This window comes from Sylvia atricapilla, chromosome 2, assembly GCF_009819655.1.
Source record: "Sylvia atricapilla isolate bSylAtr1 chromosome 2, bSylAtr1.pri, whole genome shotgun sequence".
NCBI classification, from domain to species: Eukaryota; Metazoa; Chordata; class Aves; order Passeriformes; family Sylviidae; genus Sylvia; species Sylvia atricapilla.
Window position 1 is genome coordinate 24,537,181 of NC_089141.1, and position 16,409 is coordinate 24,553,589.

The window sequence follows — 16,409 nt, forward strand, 5'->3', positions numbered from 1 at the left end:
GACTCTAATAAGAAAAACAGGAATGTTTTTACGATTTGGGTTTTTTTTTTTAATCTACTAACACTCTTTTATGTATCTGCAGGTATGCTTTGCTTCTGAAAAGCAACTGGGAAAACTTGGTCACTTTCTTCTTGCATTTTTTTCCACCAGAATTGTAGATCATCTGAAATAAAAACATTTAAGAGGTTTATAGGATCCTTACAAGCACTGTCTCTATTGCTAGTATGAAATGTTATCCATGAATGCACTTGGTTTGGATTTGTGATCAGTGTCAGAGAAAAGGACTTGACACTTGCTGTGCTCAAAACACTTCACTAATGTTGGATCTCTATACTCACAAAACAGACAAGTCAAAGGCTGACTCAACCCACTGAGCTGAAAGGCTGTATCAGTTCTGATGCTTTAGCAATCAGAAGGGTAGTTTATCCATGTTACCATCTTTTTCACTGAAGAGGTTAATGAAATGGTTTAAGAATTAGCAGTGATGAGTCAAATTAAGAAACAAAACAGGAAGTACATTTTTGGTTCATGTTTTGTAATGAAAAATAACAGTCATTTTTGATCACTTAGTCCACTTAAACAACCTGTCAGTCTGTTTTGTTAAACTACTAACATGTGTTAAACCAAATGTCTTATTTTGTGTATTCAGCTTCTGTTGTCCAGGCACTGTCATGGCATCTTGTTTCAGAGTCTACCCAAGCTGATGTCCCAAGATACATTTTGCTGGGGTGTAATTTGTGGAAAATTTATGCTTTGTTGGAAGGTGATTTACTAAGTATTTTTTTATTTAAGATTGTCAGGTCCATACAGTCTATCCTAAATAGCACTTTCTCAACAAATATACAGTATAAAATACAAAAATTTGGATTAAATTTGTTATTTCTTCATGTTTTTAATCTGTTCTTCTTTTATACTTTCTATTAAGAAGGTAGCACTGTTTTAGGTTATACCATAATCTGAGGCCTCTGTCTGTGTGTAACAGGGGGTGTTAAGTCAAGGCAAGGCTGAATTCAACTGCTTCAGCTTTTATTTTTCAGGTGGTCTAATTTGATACATTAGAAATAAGATAGAACGGCATCAAGAGAGGTGGTGCCTCTGTACTCAAAATTTGCAGGTGTCAGGGAAACTCTATTGCTTTGTCCACATTACTGTGAGCTTCATCAGTCTCTGTCTTTAACAGTTCCTTGAGTGACATGGCAGATCACTGGTGGGTGATCTGTAGTGGTAATCTGTAGATCAGGAATCCTGTTAAAATATTCCTGATACTAACAAATAATTTTCTCTTGCTAAGAGTAGAAATGAGAAGTAAAATAATTTTTTTACTGGGGTATTTCTTGTGCATAGGTCAGACTGAACTGGAAAACTAATCTCACTGGCTTTGTTTCTGGTCAGTTCTGTGTGCTGCTGCAGGAAGGTTGGACTCTTACTGTTTGGAATCCGTAGCACCTGAAATGTCCTTTATTATTTATTTTTTTTTTTAACTTAGTGAAATAATCTCAGGAACCTGTTTATTTCATTGCCCTTGCCCTTCCAAACTCCATGCATGTTGCTGGAGTGAAGGGATGGTTGTGTGCACGTGGGGTGGCTTGCTCTTTAGATCTTCTGCAGTGCTTGGATGCTGGTAAGGTGAGGTTTTCTACAAACCCTGCAGTGCGGAGGTGCCTGGCTCCATGGGTGAGCATTACTCAGTTTTACCATGAAACCCGTGATGAGAGACTGCAGTACAGAAGGCAAAAATTGCCCTCAGCTGTAGAGATAGTTCTCCTCTAAGAAGAACAGTAATTGAAAACAGCACCTTCTTTCCAGGCAGGTAGTAGAAGTGAGAGTGCTGGGAATTTGGCCTTTGAAGTGTTGTTAGCAGAAATCCTGTTTATTAACACAACCCTGTGGCACCTGTGACTGTTTCACCGAGCCACACTGTTGTTTTAGTCCCTCTCACCTCTGCAGGCCTATGTGGTTCCCATTGCATTCCCATTCCAGTCAAAAGAAAAGGATAGGGAAGGTAAAAAATACACCTTCTCTATCCTTCCTTCCTCCCTCCCTCCCTCCCTGTCTTCCTCCCTTCCTCCCTGTCTTTCCTTCCTGTCTTTCTGTCTTTTCCTGAGGCAGTGTGGGAGAGAGGTACCCAGACCTCAGTCCAGGCTTCACAAGAGATCCTGCCCAGTATAATGGGCCAACATTTGAGCAGCCTCAGCAATTTCTCCTGCATGTTTCTCCTGGTGCCCTGTTATTCCCTCCTAATCTCTTTTTTCCAACATTTTTGTAGTCCTAGTCTGTGTTAGTTTCCCTTTATGCGCCAGGTTCCCTCCTGGCATCTGTGCAATTCTTTCACTTAGGACCTGCCAACTTATTTCTGTCCATGGCAATTCTGGCACCGTCCTGCAGTTTGGAGCTTAGCTCAGTCCCAAGGAGCTTCTCTTTCCATTTATTCTCCCTTACTTTTAATGAGAAAATGGGGTCCTCCCTGGCAGCCTCTGGGAAGCACTGCCCAAGCTTTTAGGGCTGTTCCCATTACTCTAATGGCTCTTCATGGACAGAGGGAGGAAGGGTGTTTAAGCACTAAGTGCTGTCTTTGGAGGAAGCTTTTCTATCACACTTCTTTGGACTTCTCTTCACTCTCTTCTGCCAGCTCTGGCCTGAGGCCCAGGTTGTGTGCAGGGGGTCCTGCAGGTGGGAGCTGGCTGGGCTGTAATCCTTCCCCAGCCAGGAGAGGTGGCCCTTCATGGAACAGTACTGGGACTGGTTACGTGTGGCATGTAGTTTTCACAAGAACAGGGGAAGGGTATTTCCTTTGAGAGCAAGGAAGAAAAAACTTCTGCACAAAGGAGTTTCTAAAAGGCATAACATTAAGGAGAAAAGAGAACAGTGAGGGGCATGACTATCCAGAAGAAAGTGTGAAGGAACAAAAAAGGATTCATGGATATTTCTGTTTCCTTAATGGCAGGTAAGAAGTGAGGCTTCATGTGCTAAAATGTGAGAAATATAGAATGGATCAAAAATACTGTGTAAGGCAGCAGTTAAAAGGTGGCACTTGCAGGCAAAGAGTATGTGCAGAAGTTTCTTAAGGGGATCTGCTGCCTTATATATGGCTGAGAATCCAAGTTAGTTGAATAGAAAATGCTGCCTTGCTTCGTCCTGCACATTGCCAGCAGAAAGTCAGCTGAAAAGCAGCATTCATTCTTATCATATACTGATGTATATTTTTGCAGTGCTGGGGCACCTTCAAAAGCTGCAAGCTAGGAGCATGATCCCTTCCACCAGTAAATAGTTGGTGAATATTTCCCATAAACTATTTGAGGGAGTAGAGTAGTGTGATGTCTGTTCTGATAATAGTCTATCTTCATTCTTAAGTAACCAACATCGGAAAAACTTCCTTTGTTTATTGTGAAGGGCCTCCAAAACCTGTTGGAAAACAAAAGGTGAACTTAGGAGCAGCTTGTCCTCTTGGGGTTGGCCCATTCCATTGTGTGATGCTGTTGAAAATAAAGCTGGAAACAACATGCTGGCTTGGAGCTCCTGCTTTAATTCCTCTCTCTCACTATTTCTGGCTGTTGCCATCCCAAGCAATGGTATGGAAACACGTGCTTCTGATATCGGCCCTGTTAGCCTTTCAAATAGTGCCTTGGGACCATGGTTTAAGGATTTTTTCTTGCTCTTTGTTCTTAAATAGATTTCTGGTGTGTACATGAGCAAATTTGCACGAATTGCAAAGTCTCAGCATCCACTGTGTGTTCCCTTGGGTGCCCTTCTTTTTAACTGGAGTTTATTATAATGAGGAGAAAATGACATTTTACATTTTTTTAAATTAATCTGTATTGTTCTCTGTTAGTGGCCCTGAGTGCTGATGCAGGAGATTTTTCTTGCTACACATTAACTCTGATTCTGAATGCTCTGAGGAGAATTTGAAAGTAAAGGATTTAAGTTCTTGCCGTTTTTGAGCAGTGGAATTTGAAGCCCTTTTGGCCCTCTGGTGGGTGTGCCAGAGTTCTGAATCTACTCAGGGAATGTGTTGTATGATACTAAAGGGATTTGGTATTGGCAGTGAACATGGAAGAAAAGATCTCTCTGAGAAAATCAGAAGTGCTGGTGTAGTTTAACAACTGGATCTGAGGCATGGGGAAAGTATTTAACATTTGCCATTGCCAGGGTGATCTGGAAGAAGCCTCTGAAACCTTCTGTTTCCCTGTCCCCAAACATTTGAGATTTTCAAGGAAGAAAAATGCTGGCCTTACGTATTTGAAGGTTTTGCCAAGGGTGTCTTAGCTTGGCAATTCTCCTTCTATTGTTAACAGCAGGGTTCATTTTGTGCCGAGAGGGTCCGGAGTGAGCGCTGGACACTATTCTTAGCCATCTGTAATAACATTCTAGCACCACCATTCTTCCAAATTATGCCTAGGATAATGTAACTGCTGAAGTAAAATCCGCTCTGCAGCTTAACAGAGGGATCTTGTGTTTCCAGGACTGCCAGTCCCTCAATTTTTATACATTTACACACTGCTCTCAGGAAGAATAAATAATACATGAACTTATGCATTGGCTAAGTGAAATTTCCTTCTGATTATAGTGAGACACTGTTTAATGGCAATTATAAAATGTGTTTCTTTTATCTTTTGCTACTTCTGCTGTGTGTTGAAGAGTATGCCTTTAATTCTTTTGTTGTTGTTGTTAAGTTACCATCTTGTTTTTATTTTTTAAACAAATTGATCATTTTTCATATGTTAGCAAGTTGCAGTTTTGAAACCTCCTGAACACATTTTTGGCAGAATTACCTCATCTGAATCAGAAATAGTGCTACTGCATGAGTGCCCTTAAATGAGGTGGCTGCTACATCTATATTACAAGAATAGAAGCTTTGAAAGGAAACTGATTGACATTTATCCCAAATGGAATGTTTACTCTTATGTTTAATACCTGGTGGGCAATTCAATACTCTGAATCTGTATTAAACATGTTTAATATTAAAATGTTTAGGAAGCATTATTGAGGCTCAAAATAGGTACTCAAAAGTCAGAGCATGCATGTATTATGAAATGGTGTTAAATTGTATGGTGAAACACTGGGTTTTCCACTTAGTAAATTCATAGAATAAGCTTTTTTCAATCCCCCATTTTCAAAGGCTGATTTGGAGGATAGGAGTATATATGACTCTTTTCCAAACCTGTAGGCTTGGGCGTTGAATGCTGTTCCAGGAACCTGGATTTTACTCTCCTGTCTTCATCGTACAGTACTCTTTCTTATTGAACAGCAGGTCAGTGAAGACAAGCTGTTGGAAGGTGAACAGTCATTGCTCATGCTCTAATTCGCAGAAACCCAGCTTAAAACCTTATGGTCTGATATTGAGAAGGATCAATCGCATAGCTGTTGTCTCAGTAGGATTTATGCTAGAATATGTACAGACCTGAGAAAACCTGCGTTAATATTTGGGGCACGTAAAGTTAAAAGGAGGGGTTTGTTTTTTGAGGTTTTTTTACTTCATTGTGGAGTCTTGATCCCATTTGTAAACAGTAGATTACATAACTTTCTTAATAATTCAGATATTGTGGAAAAATTAATAAAGACATTAAAATCTTTCTTCAGATAATAGTATTAGTTACATTGTTTGTTCCTAGCCCCATTTTTTGCTGAAGTGCTGTGCTTGACATGCTCCACATGCTTCCTTACTCATCTGAGGCAGAATTGTGATAGAAAATATGTTTTAGCAAATTTCTGTCTAGGATCTAACAATAGGATATGTCTCTATACTAATGTATAGTATTGGTTGTTGCTGTGCCTCCTGCCCATAATGGGTATTAGGTCTTCAGAAAAGGAAGAGGGGGATAGAGAAGATGCTGTGGTTCATGAGCCTGTTACTTGGAGAGCTGTCAGTTTTGGGGGCAGGATGTGTGTTTAGCAGTCTGTAGCTCAGGCCTCACGTAGCAGGCGTGGCAGTTTGGGTGCTGTATGCTTGGCTCCAAACTGCAGCCACTGCACTGACCTTCTCTGGGCAGCACTGGCCCATGGAGCTTTCAGTTCTCTGCTTTCAGGTACCACCCATATGTTCTGGATTTGCCCTGTCACCGTCTCTGACCAAAGCCACTCTTCTCAATTGCAATATCCTGTATCTTCTTTATGGTTAGAAATTATAGAGCAAATTGGGAGAAGCTTGATGCATTTTGGATTTCAATGGCAAAACTGGATGTTTTATTACAGAAGTGGGTCAGCGAATCTTCCCAAAATGCTGACATTTTCTACACATGGTCCAGTGTTTGTTTTCATGCCCTGAGTTCTGACAACAGAGTCTCTTCTGGGCTATCCCAAACAGGACTAATATAAGAAGTTAAACTTTCTGTATCGTATTTCAAGAGAGAGTACTGGCATCAGCCCTGGGCTGTGGAGCAGCCCCAGGAGCTTAAGATCCGTTGGACCATGAAACCTGTCTCAGAAAGATGAGATGTGGCATTACATTTTATGTAATGCACTGTGCTCTGTAGCTGGCTCTTTTATTGCATGTGTAGAATCACTGAAGTACTTGCCAGGGAGAATGGTGTATTGCTGTGATGTTCAGGAGACAGCTTTTATTGGTGGATTTCTATTGCTTTTTCCTAAAGCAGCTGCATTTTTGGAACGTACATGTGGATCGAAATGTACTAGGGACTGTGGGTTTCCAGTAGAGTGAGAAAAGAGGGATGGGGCCAGAGAAGGCTACCTGATGAAATTAACAGCAGACTCATCTTTCTGTGTGGCACGAGCACATTTCCCACTCAGACACACTGGATTGCTTTCTCGTTGAGAAGGTGAGAACAGTTTGATGAGGGCTGAGAAGTCTGTTTAAGTTTGGGAGTCACTAAAGGACAGCAGCTGCCACCAGTCTAATCTGCATGATGATTAATCCAGTTAACAATCAACTGTTTTACCAATTAGCTCTGTTAGCAGATCAGTCCATTAAGGTCATTAAAACTCTCTTTACTTTCATTTAACCCCTCAGCTTGCCACTTCTAGTAGGTTCAGTATCCTTATAGCCTAATGTAGAGTATGTTATGCCAACTGATGATCCAGGTCTGTTGTAGCTGCTTGGCCTACTATTTGTGTCTTTAATGATTCAGCAGAGATATGCCTTTAGGTGCTGCTGTAAACAGTCCTCTAAATCTTAAAAATCAATGATAAATGAAAGGAACTTAATTATAATTTGTACTGACAGCACTGCCTATTACTTAGGTCGCTAAGTATTTTCATTACATGAGATTGGCTTTTTAGTGGAGAGCAGGCATAGGAATTGTTCTGTGATTTTTGTTTTGTTCAAAACTTGGTTAAACACTTACTGTATGCTGAGTTTTTCCCATTCTATGCATCTGATTATATTTAAATTGCTTAGGAAAATTTAATTAAAAACAGTTTGGCTATATTGAAGAATGGGCTGATGAGAAAATGGAAGGGAAGACCAGAAAAATGTATATTCTTTTGCCTGTGTAATATTGTTCTGAATGACAGGTTATGCTGTGAAAGGATCTTCCATCTCTCTGGCTTGAAACAGGAAATTAGTTTGATGACCAGGGCTGAAATCAAGAGGCAGAAATAGTTGATCTAAGAGTGTGGGGCAGAGAAGCACAGGAATGAGGAGACACTAAAATTGGGAAAAGAAAAATGGACAGAGAAGTCTGAGAAGTGAGTAAAGTTCAGGCTGAAAAAGCAGGACAGATAGACCAAGACTTGCTAGCAAGGAGAATAGGGCCATCAGAGAAGGAAAAGCCCAGAACTGGGGTGGGAAGCAGATGGGAAGAGCTGGATAGGAAACTATAGGTGTGGGGATCGCAGGTAGAATAGCAGATTCCCACAAAGCACACCTCTTTCAAGAAGCAAGAGCAGCACCCAAGGTGTTTCCTTCTCATCCTCCCTTTGTTACAGGAAGCAGGCTGGCACGGTATCCTGCTCCCCTGCAGCACTAGCAGGTTGTCATCTTGCCTTTGGCCAGTCAAGTGGCAGAGGCCTGTGCAGAACTGAGGGCTCCAGGTCTGCAGATGAGCCATCTGGCTGCTGAAGCATCCCATGGTGGGAGGCATTTGTCTGCCTTCCTGGTGGTAGGGACCTAGGAAACTCCTGTCCTTTCTTTGGGGTCTTTATTATCTCATTTAACATCAGGTGAAGCACTCGGGGTTAAGGAGTGTTGAACTAAAGCTGCCTGTGCATCCTGGAAATTCTTCTCTGTGACATAAGTCCTCCCTCTGCCAAAACATGCTTTGCTTAATGAGAGAGAGGAGTTATGCTTATAGAATTCACTTTTTGTCTGGCTTGCTGCAAAAAAAGGAAGAATGCAATGTAAGAGTCAGGGAATTATTTGAAGAAAGTGGCTGTAGAAGCCTCAGGAACATGATCTGATCCTCCAGGCCAGTTGAGTTTATGTGATGTTGAACTAGTCATTTTAAGCTTTTCGGAGGCTGTCATTAGCCATTGTACCTAACTCATTGGAGATGCCCAATCATAGAGCCTGAGAGAAGAGTGGTAAGAATACTGAACATTCTGTTCTGAAAAAGAAGTTTCAGAAAAGCTTCTCAAATCAAGTAGTGCTCAAATCAGCAGATACTTCTCAAATTGTGCCATCTGTGCCTCAGCTCACTCACCATGTAATGGTAATAATGCTACTTCTAAAAGAAGGTTGTGGGAGATTTTGAAAATAAATTAGCTTAATGTTTTGTGATGCAGTCAGGAGTAAAGAATTGGATGAGGGTGAAGGCTGGAGGAATATAAAGGAGCTGATGGATTATACTATGAAGTACAGTGTCATGCACCTACCATCTAATGCAAATGTCTGCTATAAACACAGTGTTCATCAGCTGGAAACTACAAAAGAGAAGGAAAGATACAAAGGAAAAGAAAAATCCGGGAACATTGCTAGGTCTTGTGATAATTGAGGCAGACCCTTTCATGGTCTCTTACAATGTGATCTTAAAAGGTCTCAATGGCTATCAGAGAAACGCTAATGCCTTTGAGCTTTTGGGAGAGCTCATCTGGACACTTGTCTATACCTCCGTCTTCACAGCAGAAAGATGAGAACAGACTGGAGATAGGGCACGTGAAGCTGTTAGCAAGGTCACAGGAATGGGTGGCCAGTTTTAAAAGGTAAAAAAGAATAGATGGCCTTGCAAAATGAAGACTAAGGGATGAGTAAGACAGCAGTTGAAGGATTAACAGCAAGATGGAAACTGGATGAGATGAGGTACAGTTCTTGGCAAAACAGTCATTAGGTTTGAGATTAATGGGAATAAGTTGAGGTTGAAAATCAAATAGTTTCTTAAGAGAGTAGTGATAGTCTTGGACAGCATCTGAAAGGACAGAGTGGAAGACCCCTTGTTGGGCTGGAGGTGAGGCTTGAGCCCTTTGACAAGGGTGAGCTCAGACTCAGGAGTCTATAGCCAGTTAAATGTGTTAACTGTAGCAGATGCAGCATGCACACTTGGACATCCTGCCTTCAGTGTGTGTGGGTGGTTGACCTTTTCCTTCTCTCCAGTGAAATCAAGTCATTAGGAATAATCTCTGAATATTCTGGCCCCATCCATGAGAGCTTGAGCTGCTTTAATCTTAGTAAGCCTTGGGGAGCCAGATTACCAGTGTATCTGCCCCACAGAGTCTGGGAGCATATGAGGAGGTCTCTTTCACATTGCTGGTTTTTAACGTGCAGCCAGAGAGGTCTGTTGAGTGCCTGTGCATGTGTTCAAAGAAGGGGATGTATGTGCTCTCTGTTAGCATTTCCAAGATGCAGAAAAGCCTCATGTCTGTTTGCTCCAGGATATCTGTTAGTCCTGGTTTCTGCAGCATTTTGAAATTGAAAAATTTTGTTGTGTAAGGGCTGAAGGAAAAAATACGTCGTTGGAGTGGAAACATTGCCATTCTCAGCCTTTGGATGGCTTCCACTTCATGTTTGTCACATGCAATTCATATCTGAAAGGAACATGTGTCACTGCTGATGTGATGTGCCATGTCATAAAAGCTTTGGTGACATTTTCTGACCTCTTAAAAACTAACGAAAGAGGTTTGCAACTTGTAAATGCCATCTGCCATTGCAAAGCAGCTGAGAACTTCCCAGTTCTCTAATCACATATGCCTCTTGTGAAATGCTGCATCACCTTGAAAAAAATCAGCATATTAATGGAGGAAGCTTGTCTTTTCACTCATTCCCAAATTCTTTACATAATTCATCTATTAACTTTTTTGCTTATTAAGAACCCTGAGGGATGGAAGTTGCAGCAAATCCATGATAGCTTTAGGAGTTCTGTTTCATTAGAGCTGTATTTATTTTCTGATTTTTTGGTACTCTGAATTGGAACCATTCTCCCTGTGATCTTAATCTTTTGCAGATACTCATGGGGTTCACAGATGGAAGTGTGGAAAGTCTGAGCTGTCTCAGGAACACATAACAGGACTTCTGGGGGACATGTAAAAAGAGGGGAATGTTCTTCATTAACCTGTGTTTGTTCCCATAGTCCATTATGGGAACTGAGATGTGCTAATTACTTTGAATTGATTCAACTTATGTCACACTGATAGCCTCAGATGTGGGATAAGGAGACCAAATGTTGGATTCAGTTTTTGCTGGGCTGACAGCTTATATAATGAACAGTTTTGAATCAGTAGGGACAGTTTTTACAGCCTGGAAAAAATAAGCAGAGTGTTTCATGCTTGGATAGGAGAGAAGAGCTCTTTATCCACTTACCTTTTACTTTGCATAGTGCTGTTGTCTGCTGCTCTGGCTTTTGCATGTCAATAAGACAAACTTTCTAAAGAAAGGATTTATTGCAGGAAACGTGTCCATATTACAGGCCATGTCTACAGCATCCATTAACTTCTGAGTAACAGTGAGCAAAAGCTACTTCAGATGGTGCCAGGGTACAAAACTGCATCTCTGCAGGCTGGTGAGAAGCAACAGATCTCCCTTCTGTCATAAACAGTGCTTTTTGTGTTTGCTGAGACGAGTGTGAGCATTGTCTAGCCCTCACAACCAGCGCTGAAGAAGTTAGGTCTGTTTTTATCACTGTATTACAGGCAGGGAAGGAGGTGTGCTGAAAAATGAAGTGACAACACTAGCAAATCTGTGTAAGCAGCAAACCAAGATACCAGAAGCCCTGGCTTGCCAGCCTGTCTTATTACATCATGCCCAAGTGCCATGGGCAACCCCTGTTCTTTTGACTGTGTTTGTACATACGCATTGGTGGCATAGCAGACTTCAATACTGATTCTAATTCTGATTTTTATACATAAGATTATCATTTCCATGGCAGGACCTGTCCTCAGGCTCCTTATTGGTAAAAAGATCTTGTCATTTCTTCATTGGGGTATGGAGAGATGAGGCTAGATGTGCATGGTTGTCACAGAATGGATAAATAAAAAATATCACCCAGGGACAAGAGAAATCAAGAAGCCTGTGAGCATCACTCTGGAAGTCATGTTCTGAGGTGGCAGGGGTGTATGTTCTCAGTCCAGCACTTGCAAGACAAAGTCATTACAGTGTGCTGCTCCCTCCTAGCAGACCAGATGGAAAGGTCCCACTGTGCATGTACCGCCTCAAGGGTCCTGCTCACAGATGGAGTGATGAAACCCAAAAGCTGCTGTGCAGGAGTTCAGTGGGTTTTTTGTAGCTGCTTTCCCATGTAGCCATTTCAGTCTGACCTGTTTCTAGAGATCCTGATGAGGTCTGCAAAACAAACTTACTTTTAACTGCTATTCACATGATTCTTATCTTACCATTCGTAATTTTAAGAAGCTGATATATGGGAGTTGGGTGGGATAGGTTTTTGCATTGGCTGCTCCGCAGTAATGACTTTTTTGCCTGGTTTGGCCCTGAAACAGAAGGAGAAGCCTTCTCTTTTTTACAGTAGCTGCAAAGTGACAACAGTTAGATCTGCAGTTACTGCAGGCTGGTTGGTGCAGTGTAAAACTATGCTGTTTTATTGTGAAATCAGCCTGTTGGTGTGGCCTGGGAGATACCAGCACAGGCACCTGAAACAGAGGCTACTTGAACTCCTCAGAGGATACTGTGTAAGCTTTTTATCACAGCCCAGTCATAGCTGACATTTCAAATGTGCCGCAAGGAGGGAGGGAGATGAGGAGATGTCTCAGTTAGAGGTATTGCAGCCCATCTGGGCTTTTCAGAGCGAGAAACCGTACCCAGCTGGGTATCACTGGATGGTATCAAAACGCTTGCTTTGTTGTCTGCTTGAATAATAACCAGGTACACCACGTGTGGGAAGGGATTTTCGGGGCAGAAAAGCTCCTTAGCATCCGGCTAAGGGAACAGCAAGGCACTGCTGTCAGGAAGGCTGCTTCAGGAGCTGGGCCTGCTGCTCTCCTTGCAACACTGAGCAACTCCTCTTGTTTTAGGAACTTTCCGCTGTACGTTCTGTGAGACCGAAGTGGAAGAAGATGAGTCGGCGATGCCCAAAAAGGACGCGAGGACGCTCGTTGCGCGGTTTAACGAGCAGATCGAGCCCATCTACGCGCTGCTTCGTGAGACGGAGGATGTCAACTTGGCCTACGAAATCCTGGAGCCAGAACCCACAGAGATTCCTGCCCTGAAGCAGAGGTGGGAGCGTGCCTGGGCTTTCCTCACTGTACTCCTTCCTTGTAGAGTGTTCCTCTGCTCTGTGGGCCTTGCCCAAACCTTGTGCAGCACCAGCTGTGCAAACAACTGGCAGCTTGCTCCAGCAGTGTGTGCTTTACAAGGAGACAGAGGGCTGTAGCCATTTTTTACTGAACAAGGCAAATGACTGTTCTTCTGGTCAGCCTTCTGCGTGTGTTTGTCTATGAGGTGTGATGCGTGAATTGCCTGCTGCTTGCCATGCTGCAGCTGGTAAGCACACCAAGCCCTTGGCCCAATATTTAAAAAATGCAAACTGCAGCTGCTTGACAAAACTCTGAAGGTGCCACCTATGCTGTCTTCCATCTCTCAAATACTTAGCTTTCATCTGTTCCTTTTGCTTCTCCCCAGCTTTTGAAATGAAGCTATCTGCAATCCACACCTTGTATTTCAAATCCTCATATTACAACATTGGAGTTTGAAGACATTACATCTAATAAGCAGGTTTTTTCCTTCTGATTTTGCCCAACTTGTTACACACCTCTTCTTTTCAGGAGACGACCATGTTGGAATCAAAAACTCCTTAAAACGTTCTTACCCCGGGAAATGACACTTTCTTTCAGAACATTCCTAGCTTTACAAAAACAGATGATGTTTAAATAATGCAAAAAGATGTGGGGAGCTGTCAGTTTTGTCAGCTGTGGTGAAATGTGATGCACTTCTCTGTATTTAAAAAAAATTAATTATACACACGGGGGAAAAGAACTGTACCATGAGGGGGGAAGCATTCCCACAGTGCCTTGGGATGCTTGGCTTTGGTTAATAGGAGAGCAAGCAGGATACTCTTTTTGTTCTCTCAGGCTAACCTTGAGAAAGAATGCTTCTCATATGTTCATGCTAGACAGTTTCTAATTAATACAATAAAAATTCTTTGTCTATTCATAATCTTTTTCTAGCCAAGAAGGTAGATTTTTTTCTCATCATTCTGATAGAAAAACAGAAGCAATATAAAGAGCAGAAAAGATTTTTCCAAGGTCACTCAACGTGTCTTTGGTGATATGGGGAATTCTTTGAAGCCTTTATACCCAAGCTGAATCATTAGACTCCTTTAAAATCCCTTTTCAGTAGTTTGAGTAGTAGAACTGGGCTAACCCTACCAAAAAACAGAGTAATTTTTCAGTCTTCCCTTTTTGTGTACAGGAAATTAGCACAGCAGAGGCCTGGTGCAGTCCCATGATTAAATAGCAACGCCCACTTACTTGACTCTTAAATACTTAAAAAACATTGTAAATGATTAATTACTCTGTGCAAGGAATGGCAAAATAAATCGGCAGCTTTTTAAATGCTTACTTGAACACAACTTGCTTCAGCACATACAGTGATTTAATTATTTATTAACTCTTATTAATTCAAAGCAGTTAATTCCATGAAAGCACTGCTGTGAGATTTTTTTTTTCAACTGCCAAACCCTAGGTTATTTATTCTGTCTGTTTTTATGGAGTCTTGAGTGTCTGAAATCATTGACAAAACTGACATTTGGTGATTCCGAAACAAACTGAAAAGGTCACAAAATGCATGTGTCTTCTCTTTGTGGTAACTTGGGCAACTTCAGGTGTTTTCAGGAGAACTGCAGCTCTAAGTGGCCCCACTGGCATTGCATAACTGTCATTTACCTGCCCTGGGAAACTGGGAAGATCTTCATTAATGTTTTCCTAAGAGGCTATTAATTCTCTTAATCATGGGAGAGCATGAATTAGCCCCACAGGTTTCAAAATAAACCTTCTTTCCTTAAACACTCTGATTTTTGAAAAACTACGGATTTTAATAACCCTTCTATTTTCTTGTGTCAAAATAGCTTGAATTAAATTAACAAAAAAATCTTCACAGAATTAATTTTCTGTGGTCATGCTGTCAAGAACTATGGGTTGTCTGTTGTAAAGTTGAAGCTCTCAAGAGCAGCACAGGGAAAATTTGTTTTGTTTTATCTCAAAAGGCAAAAAAAAGAGAGTTATCCCCATTATCCAAGACCTTTCTTAATAGTCTGGGCAGGATTGAGATGAAATTTTCAAGTTGTTTGCCCACTGCACAGTGTGGTTTCTGTGGGCCATACCTCAGCTGTGTCAAGGGCTATTTATGTTGCCTTTAAAGTTAGCTAAACCACTCATTACGGGATTTCCATCAGGATGAATAAAACAGACTAAATGTAGCCACTGAGCTGCCACAGTTCCTGCCTGCAGGGTGGCCGTGTGAAGTCCAGAGCACGGTGGGGAAAAAGCAGTTTGTGGATCTAAGAGGGAAAGAGAGATTTAAGAGATCCCTTCATCTGCTCTGTGCTGCCTGTAAGGCAGCTCCCACTCCTGGCCTTTTGTTGGTGCCTGCTCCAATGGTGTCTAATCCTGTACTTTGGAACAGGTTGCTGAACAGTAAGTTCTCTTCTTGCAGAAAGAAGTGTTCCCCCTGTTCAGGTAGTCTTGGGGTGGTGCTCACACCTACCAACAGTGTCACTGTAGATAAAAAGACATAAATTGAGGCACATTTGCAAAGCTCACTGGGGTCCAAAATTAGACAGAAAGTGTCTAGATAGCTCCAGCTCAGTGTGGGACATTGCAGTAGATCACGTGAAGTAATTAGTGCTGTAGGTGTCTCTTAGAAGTGTTACTTTCATTATTGAAACGTTCCTGACGTCATGGAATAAGTATTTTGTGGCTAAATGGTTCTGTATAGAAAAAAAGTCAATTTCAGGCACACTTACAGGGGCTTCTGTGCAAAAGTATTATTAGGTAGTTTCTGGCACTACTGAGGCTTTAGTGTCACACTGTAGTCATGGGGAGGGAGAGCTGGGGTGAGAGCTGCATTGTGCATCCTGTGAGGAAAGTGGATTACATAAAATCGTCAGGGAAACGCTAGTTAGAGGTTTCTATTGTGTGGGAAGCAGAGTGGTGCTTTTCACAGAACACACGCCTGTCTTGGAGAGCTGAAAGGTACCAACACTTGAAATAACACTCTGGGAAGAAGGTCTCTATGTGGTTCCTCAGGTTATATAAGAAAAACATGTGCATGAGCCTTCTGCCCCAAAATTCAAGGCTGCTGTGAAGCTCTTCTAGCAGAGCTGGCTGCAGGATTGCCAAGGACACAAGACATGCTAACATGGGTGCTGTGAAGTATTTTGTTAACTGTTCCCTGCCATTCCACTACTGAGAAGCTGTGAGTAGCTCTCGATCAACACTGTGGCTGAACACACCAGTATTTTTCATCTGGGGAAGAGCAATGCTCACCTACCTGTGTAATTTCCCCTCACTGTTGTACACCTAAAAATCCAGGGGAATTAGCTCATCAAACAGCACTAATGTCCTTGCTGAACTAAAAAAAACTTTCATATTAGTCAGATCTTCTCCAAGTGCAACTTTATTTTAAGCTTCTTGGTTGGAGAAAAGGTCATTGGGTAGACAGCAGCAACTGAACCATGCTCACTGATGACAACTGTCAGCTCAGCTGGCATCGTGGAGTATCCCTGATGGATTTACTCTGGACAAGGGGAGGAATCAAGGCAGGGCTGTTTCTCATGAAGAGCTGTAGCTACCCCTGGCAATCAGATGACTGAAACTATATGGCTGAGGGTGGGTGCAGTCTGCAGCCAATTTGTTTCTCTGAAAAGATGAAATCTCATTCTGAAGTAGAGGAACAGTCACATAGTTTGGCTTTCCCCACTCTATGCATACATAGCAGCACAGGCCAGGGTGTATTTTAGGCTCATTGCCATCATCAATGTGCAGAAAATATTTTACCTGATATACTCTTTTGATCAGATCCAAACAGGACTGTTTATCTCCATCAGTCTCCTGAGCTAGAAGGGGCCCTGGAAGGA

General features: G+C 41.9%; 1 protein-coding gene across 1 annotated transcript in view; it reads left to right on the plus strand.

The window, feature by feature from the left end:
• Window positions 1-16,409, plus strand: part of GTF2E1 (general transcription factor IIE subunit 1) — a 49,262-nt gene that overhangs the window by 27,065 nt on the left and 5,788 nt on the right. The window contains exon 3 of the mRNA XM_066341018.1: window positions 12,349-12,550. Coding sequence (XP_066197115.1) covers window positions 12,349-12,550 — 202 coding nt within the window. The remainder of the gene's footprint in view (window positions 1-12,348; window positions 12,551-16,409) is intronic.